At 40.0% G+C, this 22,567-nt stretch overlaps 1 protein-coding gene across 1 annotated transcript in view; it reads left to right on the forward strand.

Annotated features, from left to right (window-relative positions):
* The first annotated feature begins 1,350 nt into the window (after positions 1-1,350).
* Positions 1,351-22,567, forward strand: part of Pogz (pogo transposable element derived with ZNF domain) — a 50,286-nt gene continuing 29,069 nt past the window's right edge. Inside the window, exons 1-3 of the mRNA XM_046421691.2 lie at positions 1,351-1,587; positions 15,836-15,960; positions 16,965-17,120. Of these exons, the coding sequence (XP_046277647.1) occupies positions 15,837-15,960; positions 16,965-17,120 (280 nt within the window). The 5' untranslated portion in view covers positions 1,351-1,587; position 15,836. The remainder of the gene's footprint in view (positions 1,588-15,835; positions 15,961-16,964; positions 17,121-22,567) is intronic.

Raw genomic sequence — 22,567 nt, forward strand, 5'->3', positions numbered from 1 at the left:
TCCCAAAGAAGTGTTAATGAACAGCCCCAGCAAACTTGAAGATGCTGACTCAGAAGTGCCCAGATTACTTCTTTGGCCCACCTGTATTCCACCTCTCAGGCCTTCCCACCTACATTCCATCACTGAAAGAACTATAAAAATGGGAAACAAACGCACTTCCACGGATTCCATCTCTTGGGTCCCCTTTTTCCTCCCGGAGAAGTCTTTTCGGCTGTCCTTTAATAAACTCCTAATTTCTACTCTGACCTTGCCTCGAGTGCTTCTCTGGTGTTATTCTTCAACATTGGGGAAGCATGGACTCCTCACCTGTCAACAGCGGTAACAACTACAGACTGATAGTTTGCATGGTATGTATGAAAAGAAGGAATAAATAAGACTTTGGATTTCACCATTCTTGCACCAAGTACCTTGATTTAAAATTTTGTTTGGAGCAAATATTTGTGTATTGGTAAAGAGAATATTTAAACTTTTCAGAATTTTATCATCTCAGGAAGCAGTAGAGGGCAAAATATCTTAGCTGCCTAGAAAAAAGATTAGTTTTTGCTTGGAGGAGAAATAACAGGTGGATAGTCTTGAATGAACTCATCAATTTCTTTGGGCCAATTCATCTTGGACTTGAGTGGAACGAAAGCTTGGGGATCTATGGTTTCTTGGATGGGGGTCTCTGCTGAGTCTGTTCACTATTGTTTGAAAGCAGAGCCCATCACAAGGATCGCCTTGATACGCAATTACGTGTGACTTCTTTCCAAAATCAAGAAGGGCTTGGGGGTGGGTGTGGTAAAAAGAACTTTTAAAATTTGTTCTCTTAAATAAGTCCACTGCCACAAGGCTACTTGGCCAAGTGTCTCTTGAGGAAGGGGAGTGCCATCCTGCTCCCTTTGTTCCAATGACAGTTGCCGGTGCCACTGGACTTCATCATCTGACCTGTGTCCTAAAGTTCTCTTGATAGGGTATAAGCCTTGAATGGAAAGTGGGGAGGCTCCTCAGATCCCTGTTGGAAAGTCTAAGCGAGTAAATTAGGGGATATTTTCTTTAGAAGTCCCATTTTTGTCACCAAAATTTGGACATTGCTTCTTAGGCTAATTATTTCTTCCATTAAAATATTTTTTCCCTTTATTTATTTATTTGCAGACCCAGACAAACTTGACTAGAAAAGAAGCCCGGGCCGAGGTAGGGTGCGCCCGTGACGTGTCACGGACCCCGGCCAATTGGAAGGCCACGCGAGGGGGGGGCGGAAGTGACGAGCCGTATCCCTCCGCGGCGAGAGGGCCGGTGGGGGGAGTCGGCGTCTCTCTCCCCCGCGCCAGCTCCCGTACACGGAGCCGCATTCCTTGGCCCCCCCACCCCCTCCCTCGGGGCCCCCCGCCCCCCTCGGGAAAAAATCCACCCCAAATCACTCGAACCCGAGGGAGGCTTCCTTTCACCCTCGGGGAGACGAGCTTTCCACGGTTCCCTCCTCTTCGTCTCCCCCCAAGCCCCCGTCCCCTCCCCTGCTCCCACCCCCTTCTCCCAGCGCCGGGTGCAAGGTCCCTTTAAGGCGACGGCGCCTTCCTCGGGTCAGACTACCGGCGGCGACGACCACGGGAGGTGAGTGAGCGCCGAGCCTTGGCTATCCCCACCCCCTCCTCCCGGGGGTTCCGTTATCTTTTCGCCCGGCGCGGCGTTCTGAGGCGAGACAATGAGAGGGGGATGGGCGGGCGCGCGGGTGGGGGCGGGGGTGCGGCGCGCGCCCGCCCACCGCGAGTGGCGGCGCGGCCCGTGGCAGGGGCGGCCGTGCGGTGCGGCGCGTGAGCGCGCGTGTGTGTGCGCGTGTGTGTGCGTGCGTCCCGGGTCGTGGAGCCGCGCGGCGGCCGGCGGCGGAGGCCCTTGCCTGCCGGCCGCCGGCCACCCCCGCCCCCCGGCGCCCGCCGCGGCGCGCGCGCGCGCACTCGCGCCCCACGGTCCCGCACACACCGACGTCCCCACGCACGCCCGGCGCGAGCGTCTCGGAGGAGTGGGCGGCGCGGGCGGCGGCCCGCTGGGGAGGGGCGGGGCGCGGCGGGGGCGCGGGCGGCGGCGAGACGGCGCGGCGCTGCGGGAGGGGTGGCGCGGGGCGAGGCCGCGCGGGAGGAGGGCGGCGGCCCGGTCCGGTGGGGGCTCCCGCCCCGCCCCCCTGGAAGGTGTGGGGCGCCGGTAGCGCGGGAGCGGAGTGATGGCCGGGCCGACCCCCGTTACGTAACCGCCGCCCGCGCCCCCGCCCCCCGGACTCGGCGACTGCAGCGCGTTGACAGCCTCTGGCGTCGCCCCCCTCCGGGGTCTCCGAGGACGGCGCCGTGATTTCTGAAAGGGGACGGGGCAGAGTGTCGTTATTTTCTGGTGATTATGTCCTGCCGCGGTGGCGCCATGTTTCTCCCAAGAACTATTTTCTCGAGATCCTGGCACCTACTGAAGGGAAGTCGTGTCGTGGAGCCACCTGCCTTCCTCCCTCTCCGTGCTGCCTGTAACGCGGCAGGTTCCCTGGTCCCTGGCTCAGGCCTCCTTAGCCCAGAAAAGGAGCCGAGAGTCGGGAGCGTCGCTTGGCCCCTGCGCCTCGCGACGCGGGTGGCGCGCCGGTTGCGTTATGAGAACAGTTGGACACCTCCCGCTGCAGGGAAAACGTCACCGAGGGGGATCTGACTTCTGAGGGAATTCTCTCCACGAGACAAGGGGAAGGGAGCGGGTTGCCGTTCGGTGGACAACAATGGATTTCTAGACTGTTGCTCAGGGACTGGGAACTTGGACCCCAAATTGGAACCACGTATTTAGCATAATCATTCTTAACTGAAGGGTGCACAGAGAGTACCTTCATCCCCGAAATTGGAGTGGGGTGGGGAGGGAGTGCTATCTTTTCATTTTTAATGGGCGGTCCTATAGCCACCTGATTATAGGAACCACTACGTGGAGAATTGTCGGTCTCTCATAAAGGTGATCAGAATATAATGTGAAAACAAATGGCAGTCTTTTCACTTGGTTTCCTGCATCTCAAACTGAAGGAGCCAACTGCATGAACCGGATTTTGTTTCCACTCCCATCTTGAAGTAGTGGAAAGCACTTCACAAAAGTGTGGCCTGCTGACCCCTAGGAATCCCCCTTGAACCCTTTAAGAGGAGGCTCAAGGCCATACCATTTTCAGAATCACACTAAGACACTTTCGCTAACATTTCCACTGATGGCTCAAAAGTAGTGCTAGTTAAAAACTACTCTTGGTGCCTTAGCCCAGGGCAAGGCACTAGCACCAGATTCTACTGTGGTGAGGAGAGTGTCCTTGACCAAGCAATAAAAACTATTAATGTTAATCAAACTTAGCTTTCAGTACATTTTAAAAATTTCTAAGACGAACTGAGAAGCAAGCATAAATGATTTATGCTGTGTATGGAGGTATGATTGTTGTCATGAGGAAAAGCATTTGTGAGACTGATTTGTAAGCTGCTTGTTTCATGAAATGGCACTTTTACTTGAAAAGATGACTGACAAACTATAGTTTTCACACTTGGGTATTTGGCAATGTTTTCTTGAAAGTGAATGAAATGAGTTTGTCTCCACTAGGAAAACAATTGTCAGTATTTGTTACTGGAGACAAAATTTAAGTGAAAACTAGGATTTTTAAGAAAGTTGACAGCTTGAGTTTTACAGCTTACCAGTACTTAAAAAGATTTTTAAAATAGTAGTAGTTAACAACTGTGATTTAAAAAAAAATGTATGATGAAATATGTCTCTTAAATATGGGCATAATCAAGTAAATCTATATTTTCCAAATGACTAGTGCATGATGTTATGAAAATACAAGTTACACCAGTGGATTTTAATGTAACAAGATATGAAAAAATAATTAATATGGTTTCAGATTCCAATATGCAAAACTATTCTTTAAGAAAACTATTATTTATTGGCTTTAGTATTTATCACTATTCGTTGTTAACTGAAAAGTTTATTGAAATACTTCTCTCAGCCAGGTGCGTATCTGTGATCCCAGGTCTAGGGAGGAGCATCACAAGTTTGAGGTTAGCCTCAGCAACTTAGCAAGTTTGAGGTCAGCCTCAGCAACCTAGTGAGACCCTGTCTCAAAGTAAAAAATAAAAGGACTGGAGATAACAGCTTAGTAGTTAAGCACCCTGGAGTTCAATCCCTGATGCAAAACAAACAAACAAACAAAAAAAAACCTTTTCCACTTTAATCTGGACAGTGCCAGATTTTCATTATGTACTTAACCAAAATAACATATAAGCAATAGACTGACAGCAGAAGCCGCTGTGAGAAAGCTAGTAAGTTATGTCTCCTGTTAAGGTAGATATGAAAGGATTTACAAACATGTAAAGCACTGTTACTTGTTAGTTTGGAAAGAAAATAGTGACTTTTTGTTGTAAATATGACCATGTAATGGATTTGTTTTTTAATGTACCTATAACTATTTTAAAAATTCATTTTAATTTCTAATGTGGTAAATGGTGGAAAGTTGTAACCCACATAAATATAAAAAATATTTGGGGTCATTAATAATTTTGAGACAAAATTTTGAGAATTTAAAATAACTTCAAATTGGAGAATCATTGGGCATGTCCTGTGCTTTTGCTCCCCAGATCATCAAAATCTGCCTCTGTTTAGAACCCTCTGGAGAATTTACATATGCTAGTTGGAGTTAATAATGAAAAAAGCAATGACTAGGGGAGCAGTTACAGAGCAAAAAATTATGGTTTGAGCTGGGTGTGGTGGTTAACATCTATAATCCCACATACTGAGATCTAACTGGGCTGAGGCAGGAGAATCATACAATTTAGGCAGACTCTATCTCAAAATAAAAAGGGCTGGGATGTGGCTCAGTGGTAGAGCATCCCTTGGTTCAATCCCTAGTACCAAAACAAACCCCAGCAACAACAACAAGAAACAACTTTGGTTTGAATCCTGGCTGGGTTTGTTTGTTTTGTTTTGTATTTTTTTTTGGGGGGGGGCGGGGGGGGGGATACTGAAGATTTAGCTCAGGGGCACTTTGCCACAGAGAACTATATCCTCACCCCTTTTTTATGTTGAGACAGGATCTCATTAAGTTGCTAACAACCTGACTAAATTGCTGAGCTGGCCTCTTAACTTGGGATCCTGCTGTATCAGCCTCCTGAATCACTGGGATTACAAGTGTGTGCCACCTTGCCCAGATGCTTGTGGTCTCTCTCAACCTCTGTTTTGACTTTATCTGTATAAAGTGATACTTGGGACATAAAATTGGAATGAGAATTCATTGAGATAAAGTTCATAACGATGCCAAGCATATCACAGTAAAATAAAACATTTCCAGGTGAAATTTCTATTCTCCAGATTGTTTTTTTTTTTTTAAATTTTGTTAGGGGTGGCTTAAATTACAAACCCTAGGGCTGGTTGCTAGCTTCGCCATAATTGTCAATATGGTAAAACTTTGATAGATTCTTTGGTATTCTGGTTTGTAACATAAAACCATAAATACAAGAATGTATTTTTGCACTGTAATTGAGAAGAAGAGAGAGACACTGACTAACTTATCAAGATTTAGCAGTTCTAAATGAAATTGAGGAAGTAGAAATGAAATATATCTTTATTTATTTTACATCTATTTATTTAGCAATACTTGGGACTGAACCTAGGGCCTCCAGCACACTAAGCAAGTGTTTTTCTACTGATCTATACCCCCAGACCAGAAATGAAATTTAGACAACTAGCAGTGATTAAATTTTTTCCATGGGAAATGAAAGGGACTCCTGGATATTGAACCCTCTTAAAATAGAGGAATTACTGCTTACTTTAGTTGTTAGTTTTTTAGTAAAGAGTACCTAACCTAGGGCTGGGGATGTGGCTCAAGCGGTAGCGCGCTCACCTGGCATGCGTGCGGCCCGGGTTTGATCCTCAGCACCCCATATAAACAAAGATGTTGTGTCCTCCGAAAACTAAAAAAAAAATAAATATTAAAATTCTCTCTCTCTCTCTCTCTCTCTCTCTCTTAAAAAAAAAAAAAAAGTACCTAACCTAATTAATGTTTGGGTACTTCTTGATAATGGAACTTATGGCCAGACAAGTAGAAAGTATTTTGAGTTTGGAAATCAGACAGGTTTTTAAGGTTATTTTAAACCCCATTATGACTATTTATATTTAAGATACTTAGGCTGGGATTGTGGCTCAGTGGCAGAGTGCTTGCCTCACATGTGTGAGGCACTGGGTTCAATCCTTAGCATCACATAAAAATAAGATTATTGTGTCTATAACTAGAAAAATATTTTTTTAAAGATATTATAGCAGTTAGATGCTAGGAGGGACAAAATGGGTGATGCAAAAGCTTTTTATTACATATTTAGCTATAATTAGTTTTATAGCCAGATACAGATACAACCTTACAGGTTTTCTGGAATTAGTCCTTTTTAAATCCAAAAGTTTGGTAACTTGAAAAATAAATTGCATTTATTTTTAGGATTAGCATTGCTTAGTTTTCAACCCTGGAGTAAGACAGGGTGGTATTCTTAAGATTTTTGCCTGTAGTCCCAAGTACTTGGGAAGTTAGACAGGAGGCTCACGTGAGCCTAGGAGTTCAAGCCTAGCCTGGGCAATACAGGGAGACTGCGATCTCAAAAAAAGAGAAGATTTTTATTTGTTTTTTTAAAAATACTTTTCCTTTTCCAAATGTTCTTTTTATCTTAGTTTATGGGCAGGTATGTTCTAGCAGTGAATTGAAAATGTTAGATGCTGAATTCTTCATTCCTGGAATTTGTTAAAGGTATGAAAGAACCCCAAATTAAAGGACTTCAAAGCTCAAGAACCAAATATGTGTGGAGGGTTGTGATAGAATCTACATTTTTTCCTAATTTTACTTGAGATGAAGATAGGTAAATTATTTACCCATTCAATACCTCAAAAATAGACAGGTGTTATCTGCAAGATTGTATTTGTTGCTTTTAAAGGGTCTGTTTGTATCCTGCCTTTTCAATTATGTGGATGTCTGTTGAGCTGATTATACAGGACCTGAGTACAAAGTACAGTATGCTATAACCCCTTTTCCCACAGAAAAGTATTTAATCTGGTACTCCCAGATTCTGGATGGCAGGATGAGTGCCAAAGATGAGACTATGCTCATGGCTTATGGTCCTGTGTGAGCTGCAGTTTTAAATAAAGCCTATAATGTTCACGAAAATTGTGTTACCAGTACAATTACTACTATAAAATTCAAAAACCAACCAGATTACTAAGATGTCAAATGATTAATGGAAGAAGGTAATGTTCATCTCACCATATCTCCTATATAATTTACTTTAGGTTCATCTCTTATTTATTTTTTACCTTTTAAAAAATGAAACTTGCTCCTAGAAACAAAAAAAGTGAACAGAAAATTTGACCATCTTACCAATTATTTAGTAAATGCCAAAAAGATAATAACAGAATACAGTATAAAGATACCAGTTAGATGGGCTCAAGCGGTAGCACGCTCGCCTGGCATGTGTGCGGCCCGGGTTCGATCCTCAGCACCACATACAAACAAAGATGTGTCCGCCGAAAACTAAAAAATAAAACATTAAAAAATTCTCTCTCTTCCTTTAAAAAAAAAAAAGATACCAGTTAGGGTCTGATTAAGTAGTCCCCTCCTCCAACTTTGTATTGAGAAAAATTCATGCATGTAAAAATGGTGAAAGAATACAAGAAATACTTTTGATAAACCTACCATATAGACACAATGATTATTGATATTTTGGCATGTGCCAAATACTTTAAAAAGAGGGGATATTTGTATCTATAAGAAAACTAAAAATACCTATTTGCTGAAACACTTGAAAGTCACACTTGGACTGGGGTGGTGGCTCAGTGGTAGAGTGCTTGCCTAGCATGTGTGAGGCACTGGGTTCGATTCTCAGCATCACATATAAATGAATGAATAAAATAAAGGTCCATCAAAATCTAAAAAAAAAAAAAAGTCACACTTGACATGTCCACTAAACATTGGTGTTTAATCTATATTTAAATGTTCCGGTTGTACTCAAAATGTCTTTAATAGCAATGTATGAATCGTGATTAATAAAGGTTGACATGTTGTATTTGGTTATGTCTCTTTAGTTTCTTTTAATCTAGAATGGTCTTCCTGGTTTGTGTGTGCCTATATATGGGTGAGTGGATGTATGTGTGTAGCAAGAGAAAGATTGATATATATATTTTTTAATTTTATTTTTTAGTTATAGGTGGGCACAATATCTTTATTTATTTATTTATTTTAATGTGATGTTAGGATCGAACCCAGTGCCCCATGCGTGCTAGGCGAGTGCTCCACCTCTGAGCCACAACCCCAGCTGTCAAGATTGATGTGTGTGTGTGTGTGTGATATATATATATATATATATATATGTATATTATTTTTTGGTTCTGGGGATTGAATCCAGTGGTGTTCATTACTGACCCTTATTTATTTATTTTGAGACAAGGTCTCTTACTAAGTTGCTCAGGCTTGCCTTGAACTTTCCATCCTCCTGTCTTGGCCTCCCCAGTAGCTAGGATTCCTGAATGACTGGCAGACATTGACATTTTTCAAAAGACCAACTTAGTTGTTTTATAGAATGTCATATCTTCTGGGTTTGTTTATTTCCTTATGGAAAGTTCTGCCTTTGGATTTATTTCATTTAGTTCCCTGTAGCAATGTTTACTTGTTCCTCATTGCCATATTTCCTGTGCACTTCAAGTTAAATTTCAGTGCTTGGTTCAGGTTAAGCATTATTGTCAGGAATAAATACTCCACAAGTAGGTTTTGGCTTTTGTTTGTTTGGTTTTTACAGAAAGAACAAACCACAGAACTAATGATTAAATTTAAATTTGGATTATTTGGCAGTAATTTGAATTGTTGGCTAACATTTTTCTACTTAAACCTATTATCATAAACTCAGGCTTTTGAGATGTAGAGCTATTATTCTGATTTTTGAGTTCATGCACAACCATGAGATTTTTTTTTTTTTAAAGAGAGAATTTTTTAACATTTATTTTTTTAGTTTTTGTCAGACATAGCATCTTTATTTGTATGTGGTGCTGAGGATTGAACCCAGCGCCGTGCGCATGCCAGGTGAGCATGCTACTGCTTGAGCCACATCCCCAGCCCCACAACCATGAGATTTTGAGAAAGAACTCAGAAAAAGGTTTGCAGGTGTCATTTTGGTTCACTGCCCTCTGAGAAAATGATTTAGAGGTTGAAAGAGCAACAAGAACTCATATATGAAGCAAAAGCAACCCATAGATGAGGGGGAGGGGCATACACACCTGTAATTCTAGCTATTTGGGAGGTTGAAGCAGGAAGAAAGCAAGTTCGAGGGTAGCTTTGGCAATTCAGTAAGATCCGGTCTCAAAAACAGCTGGGGCTATTGCTCCGTGGTAGAGTACTTCTGATGGGACCCCTGGTACTGGAGGAAGGGACAGCAGCCTATGGAGGAAATGAAAAGGGCCAACAACTACAAAGATTTTAAAAGGGTGCCTTAGACAAAAAGACTTGGAAATTATTTTCACAAAAATTATTTTACTAGTCGATAATGATGGTAACAAGCAGAACCATAATGGTAGGGGCTGATGATGCTCCAGTTTTATTAGGAGAAACTGTGTACTTAGGCAAGAATGACATGGAAGCTGTCAAGTGAATATGAAGAGAAAATCAGTTTCACAGGTAAATAATTATAGGGTGAAGCAAACTAGGAATATATGGGTTTTATAAAAGTTTTTTTACTGTACAAGATACAACCATTTGAACTGTTCAAAGGAACCATATTTTACTGTGTTACAGAAAATAAATATTTTTAAAAGAAATTATTCCAGGTGTGATGGTGTATGACTATAATCCTATTGGCTTGGGAGGTGAGGCAGGAGGATTGCAGGTTCAAAGCCAGCCTCAATAACTTAGTTAAGCCCTTAGCAACTTAGGCGCTGTCTCAGAATTAAAAAGGCTGGGGATGTGGTTCAGTGGTTAAGTGCCCCTGGCTTCAATCCCTGTTACACCTCTGCCCTCCCCCCCCAAAAAAAAATTTTGTGTATAGAATGTAGGATGATTTTGTTTTTCTTTTAAGTTTCCCTCTTATTCAGAACATGTATTCAGTTTGATCAGGGTTTCTCGATCTTGACACTAACCTTAGTCACTGTGAACTGGATAAAATGCTGGTAGCATCTTCTTCACCCAGTTATGACTGCCAAGAATATCTCACAGACACTGCCATACATCTTCTGAAGGTCAAAATTGACCCTGTTTGAATACCTCTGAGTTAGCTAAATTCCACTCGGTACCTATGAAGATTCCTTAATGATGTCTTTTATAATCTAGATTTCCCTTTACATAAACTATGTACAGTTGTTGAATCTTTTCTGCAGATATACTGCACAGCATGGGTTCTCCCTGATATATGTTGGAGAATACTGGAATCTGATGAGTTTTTTTAAGCTCTACTGGAAATTTTATCAAAAGTAGAAATTTGGAAGTAAAGTTATAGACTTTTAGCTCTAAATCTTGAACACCCCCAAACACATCATACGTTTGCTTAGAAAAAGTCCTTATTGGTTGTATAGTATAGGTAAATTTTTGTTAGCAGTAGTTGAGAATTTTGTTTGATATTTTTGTGGTAATCTGAATCATGGTGGTTAAGGAAAGATGGTTTTAAAAATTACTTGCTAAAAGGCTTTATTAAATATCCCTTGGTTAGCCCTTTTTCACCCTCTTCCCTTACTGGAACTCGAACCTAAGGCTTTGAGCAACTAGGAAAACACTACTGAGCTATACTTTCAGCTCTTTTTAAAGATTTTGAGACAGGGTCTCACTAATTTGTCCAGGCTGGCCTCAAATTTGATCTTCTGCCTCAACCTCTGAAGTAACTGGGATAACAGGCGTGCACCATCTTGCCCAGCCTACTTAGCTTTTCATTGTTTCATTATATATTAAAAAATACATTGTCCTTAATATTTTTTCATAGGTACTGGAGATTGAACCCAGGCTTAATGCATGCTAGGCAAGCAGTCTACCTCAAAGCTGCATTCCTTAGTCTTTTTATTTTATTTGCTTATTTGTTTTGGTACCGGGGGTTGAACTTGGGGTCTCTATCCCTAGTACTTTTTATTTTTAAAGTTGAGACAGGATTTACTAAGTTGCTGTGGGTCTTGCTAAATTGCTGAACCTGGCCTTGAACTTGTATTCCTCCTGAATTGCTGGGATTACAGGCATACTATGCCTCCTTGCCTGACTTTTATTTTGAGACTGGAAGATAGAATCTCACTGAATTGCCCAGGCTAGCCTCAGACTTTGCATCCTCCTGCCTCAGCCTCTGAAATTGCTAGGGTTACAGGTATACATACCACACCAGACAAAATTTATTGATTGCACATAAATTATGCCAAAAGGGAAAATGATCTAAATATTAGGGAGAAGGAAAGGAAATACACACAGTTAGATTAGCGTAAGTGTTGAAGCAATAATTATTTAATTAGTGTAGGTTACACATAAAACTGAATCCAGGTGCTATGGCACATGCTTGTGATCCAGTGACTTGGAGGCTGAGGTAGGAGGATCACAAGTTCAGGGCCAGCCTTAGCAATGCAACTTAGTGGGACTTTGTCTCAAAATAATAAAAAAGGGCTGGGGTATAGCTGAGTGGTAGAGCCCCCTGGTTCAGTCCTTAGTACTGGAGGTGGGGGGACGGGGTTTAGGAGAAATATTATTTTTTTAAGTTTCTAAGACATGTTATTTGTGGATATGGAATTTTTCCACACATAATATAGGAGCAAAATTGATGACACTGACTTAACAGTTGGGTGTTACTGTGGAGGTAGTTTATATTTAAAATGACTAGAAAGGCCTTTAGCATCTAGATTCTGGTCTTAGAATATCATTCCCCTCAAATATCAGTCCTTAAATAAATGGCTGATTCTAGTCTGGGGCAGGAAATGTATGAGATGAGTGTGTAACATCTATTCACTAGCAAGGATTTTATCAGTTACTGGTGTTGTGGGTGAAAGGGCTCAGGAGCCAAGGGAAGATGTTCTCAATGGCCAAAATGAACATTTTGAGGACCAGTAAAGGTAACTGCATGGATCAAAACATTAAATGTTTAAATTGTGATATTGTAATAGTAGTTTGTGAATGAGCTTATTGGTTACTTTGGATGCTGCTGAATCAACTCATTTTGAAAAATTGTAAAGGGAAACTTTACCACTTTAAGGGTAAAGGGAAAGAATCAAGAAGAATAGAGAATCAAAACTTTTCCTGTATGAACTATAACACTTGAGAACCAAATAGTAGGTATGGGTTTTTATTTTATTTATTTATTTATTTTAATGGAAGTGTTCTACTTGTAAATATAGAAGGAATGATAGATTTAAAACTGATTGGATCTGGGCTGGGGGTGTGGCTCAAGCCGTATCGCGCTCACCTGGCATGCGTGCGGCCCGGGTTCGATCCTCAGCACCACATACAAACAAAGATGTTGTGTCCGCTGAAAACTAAAAAATAAATATTAAAAAAAAAATAAAACTGATTGGATCTACAAATTCCATTCATATATGAGTTTGTCGGGATGAACCCAACTACTGTGTATAATTATAACGTTCTAATATTAATTTTTTTTTTAAAAAAAAAGATTGTATGTAGACATTGAATATGTCTCCTAAAGGAATAAAGCATCACCCCAATGAGTAGTCTTGGAGGAAAATAAAAGTTAGACTTGCATCATGACTCTAGATCCAGCTATCAATTTTCAGGGCATACAGAGAACAGAGGTGCTTGTTAAATACCACTTGTATGTGATCAACAGTATCCAGACTTTTGGAAACTACAGGAGGTGACCTGGTTCTTTAACAAATAAATTGCAAGGAAAAAAAAAAAAAGATGAAGGAAGATGACCTATAGCTTGAAATTTAAGAAACTTAAGATAAGCAAATGTGTGGATGTTATTTGGATTCTAATTCAAACAAACTTAAAAGTATGCTATTTGAGAGCATTTGAAATTTGAATGTAGACTAGATGTTTGACATTAGGCATACAATGGTACTGATTTTTTTAAAAAATTTTAAAAAATTTTCGTTGTCAATGGATCTTTTATTTACTTATATGTGGTGCTGAGGATTGGACCCAGGGCACATGCCAGGCAAGTGCTCTACAACTGAGCCACAACTCCAGCCCATTTTTAATTTTATTATTTTTATTTATTTACTTGAGGTACTGGGGATTGAACCCTATGGGCTTTGTACCACTAAGCTACATCCCAGCCCTTTATGTTTACTATTTTATTTTGAGACAAGGTATCACAAAATTGCCCAGCATTTGGATCACTGAGGCTATCCTAGAATTTGGAGATCCTTCTGCCTCACCCTCCTGAGTAGCTGCTTGTAATAGGCAGGGGCCATTGCACATAACTTGAATTTCTTTTTTTCAAGTTTCTAAGACATGTTATTTGTCTTTTATAGCTACATACCAAAATACTTCTGAATATATTTGAAACTTGCTTCAAAATGATTGGAGGGAAGTAGAGATGTAGATTAATTCAAGGTTAATTTTGAGTTGATAAGATACCCAGCTTCCAAAATTGACCACTTTTGTATTTAATAAAAATTTAGATATCATTAAAAGTAGCTGAGGGCCTTGGGACCTGTAGCTCAGTGTGGTAGAGACCTTAGTTTGCCAAGTGAAAGGCCTTGGGTTAAATTTAAAGAGGAAGAGGAGGAGGAGGCAGAAAGGGCCATTGGTCTTAATTTGGAGAGTCATTCGTGTATGATAAGAATTTGCCCTTCACCAGTTACAGTGTGAGTCTCAAATTTATTGCCCTTATCCAAGCCCCCCATCCCGACTCCCCGCCCCAGCACTGGGAATTGAACCCATGAGTGCTCTACCATTGAGCTACACTCCCCCATCTTTTTTTTTTTTTTTCAGGCAAGGTTTCTAAATTGCCCAGGTTACTCTGGAACTTGGGATCTTCCTGCCTCAAACTCCTGAGTTGCAGGCACATACCACTATGCCCTGCCCAGATTTTCTTCTTGATGTAGCAGTGTGTTCAGTGTACGCTGATCTTTAGTTTCTTAAATCCACTTTTATCTTATTTATTTGTGTATGTGTGTGTGTATGTATGATCGAACTCAGTGATGCTCTACCACCAAACTACATCCCCAGCCCCTTTTTATTTTTTATTTTGAGATAGGATCTTGCTAAATTGCAGATGCGGGCCTCAAACTTGCTTTCTTCCTGCCTCAGCCTCCCCAGTATTCAGTAGCTGGAATTGTAGGCATGTTTACCATTCCGGGCTGTCTGGCAATTGAGAAGAAGATATAAGAATATCCTTAAATTGAGTAAAAATTCCTTTACACACCCTCCTCCTTCACACCCTCCTCCCCACTCTCCTCTTTCCCACCCTCTTCCTTCTTCTCTGCTTCCTCCTCCTGTTCTTCTAGTATGATAAGTATCCAAGTGTCTTTATAGCAAAATAATAGAGTGGTGGTGGGGAATTCAGTTTTGTTTTTTTCCTTATGAAAAATTAAAGATTTGGTGTAGAAAGAGGTTAACCAGGGGCTGGGGTTGTGGCTCAGTAGTAGAGCATTTGCCTGGCAATGTGTGAGGCCCTGGGTTTGATTCTCAGCACCACATAAAAATAAACAAATAAAGTTAAAAAAAAAAAAAGAGAGAGAGATTGTAGACCAGTTAAAAGCAAGTTCAACACTTCACCAATTAAAACTGTTTCCCAAACTGCACCTGGTAGTAACTAACTCAGTGGGGCATTGCAGAATATTTTAAATTTTCAAGAGAAACAATGCCATCTGTTGGGCATTGCCCAAACTACTGCTATCAGGTTGTATGAACCTAATGACTTAATAAACATGGTGGTTCAGTTTTGTTTTTGGCTAGTGGATGTGGTGAAAAAACTACTGAGACACTAAGGGCGCCAAGAGCCTCTGCAGTAAAGGCTTTGTTTGAACATTGAGCAATAATACTGTTCCTATTCTAAGACAGACTGAGCCTTAGTCAGCTAATATTGGCAAGCAAAAGAACAGAAGCTTTTTATTTCCAGTGCAGAATTGTAGGCTTAATTTTTAAAAGAGGCATGTAGCATAGAAGGTGTTTTCAAATTAAAGGTACGTTCAAGTTATGATGGAGCCCCTTCTAGAATTTCCTAGACTAGAATTAGAAGGTAGTAGTAGTATTGGGACTAGAGTATGACAAGTAAGGCTCTCATCTTAGGTATAAAATTTATAGGAGCACCAAAAAGGCTGCGTAGTCACCGTATGGCATTTTAACAACCCCAGTGGCAACTGAACCCAGGGACTCAAGCATACTAGGCAAGTACTCTACCATCAAGCTAAGCTACAATCCCCAGTCCCCCTCTTTTTTTGTTCAAAAATTTATTTTAATTTATTTATTGTGGTGCTGGGGGTCAAACTTAGGGCCTCACACTTGGTAGGCAAGTTCTGTGCTACTGAGCAACACCCTTAGCCCTTGTTTTAAATTTTATTTGGAGAGAAGGCCTCAAACTTGCAATCCTCCTATCTTAGCCTACAGAGTAGCTGAGATTACAAGTGTGCGCCACTATGCCCTGCTCATAACACATCATTTTTAAAAGATACATATTAATGCACAATAATGATAAGCAAAATACTGATTATTTTTAATTTTTAAAAAATATTTTGTGATTGCCGGGGTTGAACCCAGGGTCTCACACATATTAGGTAAGCACTTTGCCAGTGAGCTGCATCCCCAGCCCTAAAATACTGATTTTTAAATAAACTGTGTATTTGCATGACTCAGCTCTGATTCTATATTTTGTGTATAACTATTTCTCCAATTCTTAGGTCAATGTCTCATTTAAACTCTTTCTTATAGCATGGCGGACACCGACCTGTTTATGGAATGTGAGGAGGAGGAGTTGGAGCCATGGCAGAAAATCAGTGACGTCATTGAGGACTCTGTAGTTGAGGATTATAATTCAGTGGATAAAACTACTACAGGTAACAAAAGCTCTTTTGATCTTAAATTGTTTAAATTAATTAAGTTGGTGTTTTGGCTAAGAAATTGTAAGGTGGAGAAGGATTTTTAAGAATTTGGGGATGCCTCATTGTGGCATTGATGCTACCTTCTTTTCCATGCTCTAGCCTGTGTCCTGTGTGTACTTGAGCTTCCTCATCGATAAACTAGAAAAAACTATATTTAATTCATTAAAAACATGGAGAGGCTGCTTACCCAGTGTTTATCAATATCCCTCTTACTAAATGATGAATGAATAGAATGTCAAGTGCTGGTGTGTGTCTGAGCTCATTTATGTATCCAGTCAAATATAGGTTCCCATAGGCTTGGGGTTTTTTGTTTTGTTTTTTGTTTGTTTTGTTTAATTTTACTTGAACTTGGTTTCCTTTGTGAGCTGAGCAGAAATTGCTTTGTGTCTGCCTTCGTGGACAGTTTACAAATTTTAGGTTTGTTAGCTTCTCTTTCATACATGTGATATTGCAGGGTCCAATTCTAGATTACCCTGAATTCTAGAAAGTGGGTGACAGTACTCCCCCATCTCCCCCCACCTCCCAAAAAAGTGTACCGGTTGCTATTTTTTATCTTCCTTGCCTTGCGTCCTGAAGTTGGCATTGGTTTAGGCTGAAACAGGACACTACAGGGTCTTGTAGTTGGCTTAATACAAATGGATATGAATACCAGTAGTAGTGCTGATAAGCCTGTGAGTCTTAGAGGTTTGCTAGTGCTATGTAAGCAGAACATTAACATCTGGGTTCAGTGGGGTCGGTTATCTCATTTAATTAATGAGAACATGTGAGACGAAGAAGGGATTGTGTCTAAATGAATGGACTATGGGATAATTTAGAGGATGAATGTTGGATTTATGAATGAAACAGGAAACTTTTTGATTGTAGAGACCCATGACGAGATGGAAAGGGAAGATTAGAGCAGTATCCTTTAGTGTCCTCTGTCCCTGTCTCCAAGTGACTATGCCTCCCCTTCCCCACAGTTTCTGTGAGCCAGCAGCCTGTCTCGGCTCCAGTGCCCATCGCTGCCCATGCTTCTGTTGCTGGGCACCTCTCTACATCCACCGTTAGTAGCAGCGGGGCACAGAACAGCGACAGTACAAAGAAGACTCTTGTCACACTAATTGCCAACAACAATGGTAAGTGGGATTATGGGGAAATTCTTCCTGGGCTAGAGGGGTAAGAGGACAGAAAGGTCTTAGGGACAGCTATATCTGTTAGATACCAATGTGTGGCTCTGTTAGTTGGAGAAGGACTGATACGGAAGTGATTCTGTAGGTGGTGCTGTTCCTTCTAAGTTGGTGTTGAATTGATACTGGTGTTTCAAGTCAGAAGCCAGCAGATTGTTGCTGCTGATAATTTCTAGGAGAAAAAATATAAACCCAACATTCCTATTATAGAGAACTGGGGCTGTTCCTTGGTTGATTTTGCTTCTATTTTTAAATTAGAAGAGTCCTATTCCTTTATTAAGGATTTTCTCAGGGCAGCGTTGTTGTGTATTCTGTCTGGCAGCTTTATTTGGCTTTTGGTATGGAAGATAGGTTAGGATTGTTGTCCACCTGAAAGAAATGGCAAAAACGAGTAGTATTTTTAATGTTTTTATTGATTAGAGGGGCTGTATAGTATTGGTTTCTTTTTCCTTGCTGAGAAGTGTTTTATGTTTTTGAAGATGAATTATTTTCCAGTTATATTTCAGGATTCTTAATAAAAATAATCATTTTCATGGAAACATAGCGTTCCTGTAGTGGACTTTAATTATTTTATCTTCTTTGGAAATGAAAAACTTTCTTACCACAAGAATAGTATGTGCATCATAGAAGAACTAAGGGAAAAAAAAACAAAAGGAAGAAAAAAGTTGTTTAATTCCACCACCTGGAGATGATAATTTGTAATTCTTCCTCTGTACATACATGTAATTTTATATGCTACATGTAGTGATGAGCTTTTTACAAAAAAATAGGATCATACAAGATTCTACATTACTCTTTGCTTGCTTTTTTCCCTTTACTATGTAGTGAATATCTTCTCACCTTAATTATAACATTTTTGGTGACTGTTTCCCATTACTTGATGATTATTAACAATAGGTTGTAAATGGGTATATTGCAGTTTAAAGAACTCTAATGAACATATCTGTCTTACATCCTTAATATGAGAATACATTGCTAAAAATCATACTGTTGGATCGGAGGTCATCCCATCCCAGCTTTTTTTAATTTGTTTTGGTTTGGTTTGGTTTGGGGGCAGGTACAGGGGATTGAACTCAGGGGCATTCGACCACTGAGCTACATCCCCAGCCCTATTTGGTATTTCATTTAGAGACAGGGTCTCACTGAGTTGCTTAGCTGCCTCACTGTTGCCGAGGTGGGCTTAGAACCCGAGATCCTTCTGCTTCAGCCTCCTGAGCCTCTGGGATTTTAGGCATGCACCACTGCACTCAGCAGCTTTTTTAATGATTTGATCAACATTGTTTCTAAATTGGCCTTCTAGAGATATTATATCTAGAATAAAGTTTAAATTTCTTTTAGAGGAGTGTATAGTACAATTATTTTTGATATGACCATTTATGGATATACTCCTATTTTTTTTCTTACATTTAATAGCATTCCAGTTTTCATGATTACAACAGTGATATAGTAAACATTCTCAGGTGTGTTAGTTAATTTTACCTTCATGTGACCAAAATACCAGACAAGACCGCCTTAAAAGAAGAAAAGTGTTAGAAGTTCAGTCCATGATCAGCCAACTCCATTGGGCCTTAGGTGAAACACATCATCATGAAAGGATGTGGCAAAAGAAAGCTACTCAGTTTTGGCAGATGGGAAGAGGGCAGATGACAGCAGATGAACCCTTCCAGGGCATGCCCCAGTGACCCACCTCCACCAGCCATATCTCCCTGTCTATAGTTACCACCCAGTTAGTGCTTTCAAACTAGTGGACCGATTTAGGTTATAGCTCTCATAATCTGATCATTTCATCTTTGATGATTCCTGCATTAACAGCTTTTGGGAGACACCTCATATCCAAACCATAATATCACGTTACAGGTATTTGCCCACTGTGTAAGCATATCTGCAGGTATAAAGTCTTAGGGGGTTGGGTTGGGGTTGTGGCTCAGAGGTAGAGTGCTTGCCTACCATGCATGAGGCACTGGGTTCAATCCTCAGCACCACATAAAAATAAAATATTGTGTCCACCTATAACTAACTAAACAATAAATACTGAAAAAAAAAGTCTTAGGAGTAAGATGGTTGGATTAGACATTTAAATTTGGTAGATATTGTCAAGTTGCCCTCATAGGTTGCTCTAAATAAGTGCCGACCAGTAGCTCTTTCCCCATATTGAAACCACTAGTATTTAGAAATGTTAACCTATATTCATGATAAAAAGAAAACAAATGGAGCTAGACTGTTAACCAGGAGTGTTTTCTCCCAGAAAATTTTTGTACATATATAAGCATAAATTAAGTTATCCAGTTTGTCCAGCATTTCTGGGGGCATATAATACAATTCTGTAACTTTTTTCATCAGATCTCAAAGTGCTAGCAAGTATAAGGATAAGATTTCAGAGTAAACGAAGAAATATTTCCTCTTACAAACCCTATTTCCCTTTTAAGCCTTCAGTTTAAGTGTACTGGTCCATTATTTATGTATTATAATAGTAACATAACAAGGGAGAATAACTTAGGCAATTCAGTATTGTTTTACTTTTAGTGTGCTAGAATTTTTTTTTTTTGAAATGGGCCACAGAGGTACATTCCCGGCTCTTTTTTTTTTTTTTAAAGAGAGAGAATTTTTTTTTTAAGAGAGAGAATTTTTTAATATTTATTTTTCGGGGACACAACATCTTTATTTTTATGTGGTGCTGAGGATCGAACCCAGCGCCCCTCGCATGCCAGGCGAGCAAGTTACCGCTTGAGCCACATCCCCAGCCCATTCCCGGCTATTTTTATGTATTATTTTGAGATAGGATCTTGCTAAATTGCTGAGAATCTCACTGAATTGCTAAGGTTCGCCTTGAATTTGAGATTTTCCTGCCTCTGAGGAGTTGCTGGTAATACAGGTGTGTGCCGCTATGCCTGGCCTCATGTATTCGATATTTTAGAAAGTTAGAAAGTTGTCTTTTCTTTTTCCCTAGGCTCCACCCTCCATTTAAATTAGTTTTAAAACCAGTTGGGCTCCTGATTCCTATTAGTGCTACCTCCAATAATTATTAGAAAGACTATTCCTTTGTACATTTGGTTTTTGTCATTTCGTGTTTCTCTTATTTTCCTTGCTCCCTCTCTACATAAAAGTATTTCCTTGTCTCTTAAGATTGTATTTATTCTTTAGTGGTTATATTAAAATACTAATTTCTTGACCTCCAGATCTGTGCAAGAAAGGTAAAGGATTCCATACTATGGGCTTAGACCTTATATTTTGTGACAGTATAATGAAGTTTAGGACATGAGTCTTTTTTTTTTTTTTTTTTTTTGATACCAGGGGAGCTTAAACACTGAGCCATATCATATCTCAGTCCTTTCTTTTTTCTTTTGAGACTGGATACTGCTAATTTGCTTACAGCCTCACTAAGTTGCTGGGGCTGGCTTTGGAGGACATTTAACCAAACCATAGTAAAGTGGATCAAAAAGGTTAACAAGTGCTGAAACTGAAGTACAAAACTCTCTGAAAAAAATTAAGACATAGATCTTTATGACTGTGGATTAGGCAAAATATGACACTAAAAGCAGAAGTAACCAAAGGGGGGGAAAATAGATACATGGACTTTATGGAAATGAAGACCTTTTAAAAGATACAGTGAAGAAAATAAAGATAACCCTCAAAATGAGAGAAAAAATTGCAAATCATATCAATAAGGGACGTGTATCTATTATATATATATATGACTGCTAAAAAGACAAATAATGCAGTTTAAAAATGGTTAAAGGGGGCTGGGTTGTGGCTCAGTAGTAGAGAATTCGCCTATTGTATGTGAGGAACTGGGTTCAATCCTCAGCACCACATTAAAAAAAATAAATAATAAAGGTATTGTGGTCATCTATAAAAAATTTTTTATATAGACAAAGGACATTGAATTGGCATTTCTCCAAAAAAAAAAAATATGCAAGTGTCCAGTAACCACTTTGAAAGAAGATGATAAATATCATGTCATTGAGGAAATGCAAATAAAAGCACAATGGCGTACCACTTCATACCCACTAGGATAGCTGTAATTAAAAATATATATACCTATTATGTACAGTAACATGTTATAAAGAATGTGGAGAGATTGGAACTGTCCTAAATTGCTGGTGAGAATGTACAATATAGTGTGGTTGCTTTGGAAAGCAGTTGGCAGTTTCTCAAAAAGTTGATCGTAGCCAGTCTTGGTGGCACATGCCTGTATTCCCAGCTACTCGGGAGGCTGAGGCAGGAAAATCCCAAGTTCAAGACTAGCATGGGCAACTTGGTGAAATCCTACTTCAAAATAAAAAATAAAATGGGCTGGGGATGTGGTTCAGTGGTAAAGTGCCCTTGAATTCAATTCCCAGTAACTAAAAAGAAAAGAAAAGTAAAGTTAAAACATATAGTTATCATGAGTCAACATTTCTAGCTGTCTCCAAGAGAATAGAACACATGTTCACACACACACAAAAAAAACTCCGTGCACAAATGTTCATAACAATGTTGTTTATAGTATTGTAGCCCAAACTGAAAACAATTTGAGTGTCCATTAACTGACAAATGGATAAACAAAATGTGGTATATCCATACAATGGATAAAAAGAAATTAAATGCTGAGGAATCTTAGAAAATTATGCTTTAGTGAAGGGAACCAGGCACAAAAGATCACATATTATATGATTTTGCTTATTAAATGTTCAGAATAGGCAAATCCAAAGAGACAGAGAAGAGATAAGGGGTTCTCAGGGGCTAGGAGAGAAGAGAAAGAGGGGTAAATGCTAATAGATATGGAGTTTCTTTTGTTGTGAAAAAAATGTTCTGAAATTTAACTAGTTGTGATGATTGCACAACCTGTGTATATACCAAAGTCCACTGAATTGCTGTCTATATGTGGTACTAGGGTTGAGCCCAGGACCTCACAAATGCTAGGCAAGTGCTTTCCCACTGAACTGCATCCCCAGCCCTTTTAAAAAGTTTTAATTTACTTATCATTTAAATTTATTATTTTTTAAATTTTTTATTTTTTGGTACCAGGGATTGAACCCAGGGACGCTTAACCACTGAGCCACATCCCCAGCCCTTTTTGTATTTTATTTAGAGACAGAATCTCACTGAGTTGGTTAGGGCCCTGCTAAGTTGCTAAGGCTGTCTTTGAACTCGCAATCCTCCTGCCTCAGCCTCCTGAGCTGCTGGGATTACAGGCGCGTGCAGCTAAAATTTTTACTTTTAGTCAGTGTTTTGCTGAATTGCCCAGGCTGCCCTCCACCTTGGGATTCTCCTGCTTTAGCCTCCTGAGTAACTGGGATTACATGCATGCGCCGTGGTGCCAGCCCAGAATTGTACACTTTAAATGAGTGTTCACTATATCTCAAGCTGGGGATTTGGGACAGCTGTGTGTGTGTGTGTGAGTGAGTGTGAGTGAG

Source organism: Marmota monax, unplaced genomic scaffold (genome assembly GCF_021218885.2).
Source record: "Marmota monax isolate L192 unplaced genomic scaffold, Marmota_monax_Labrador192_F-V1.1 WCK01_AAM20220418_F8-fsc00108, whole genome shotgun sequence".
Classification (NCBI taxonomy): Eukaryota; Metazoa; Chordata; class Mammalia; order Rodentia; family Sciuridae; genus Marmota; species Marmota monax.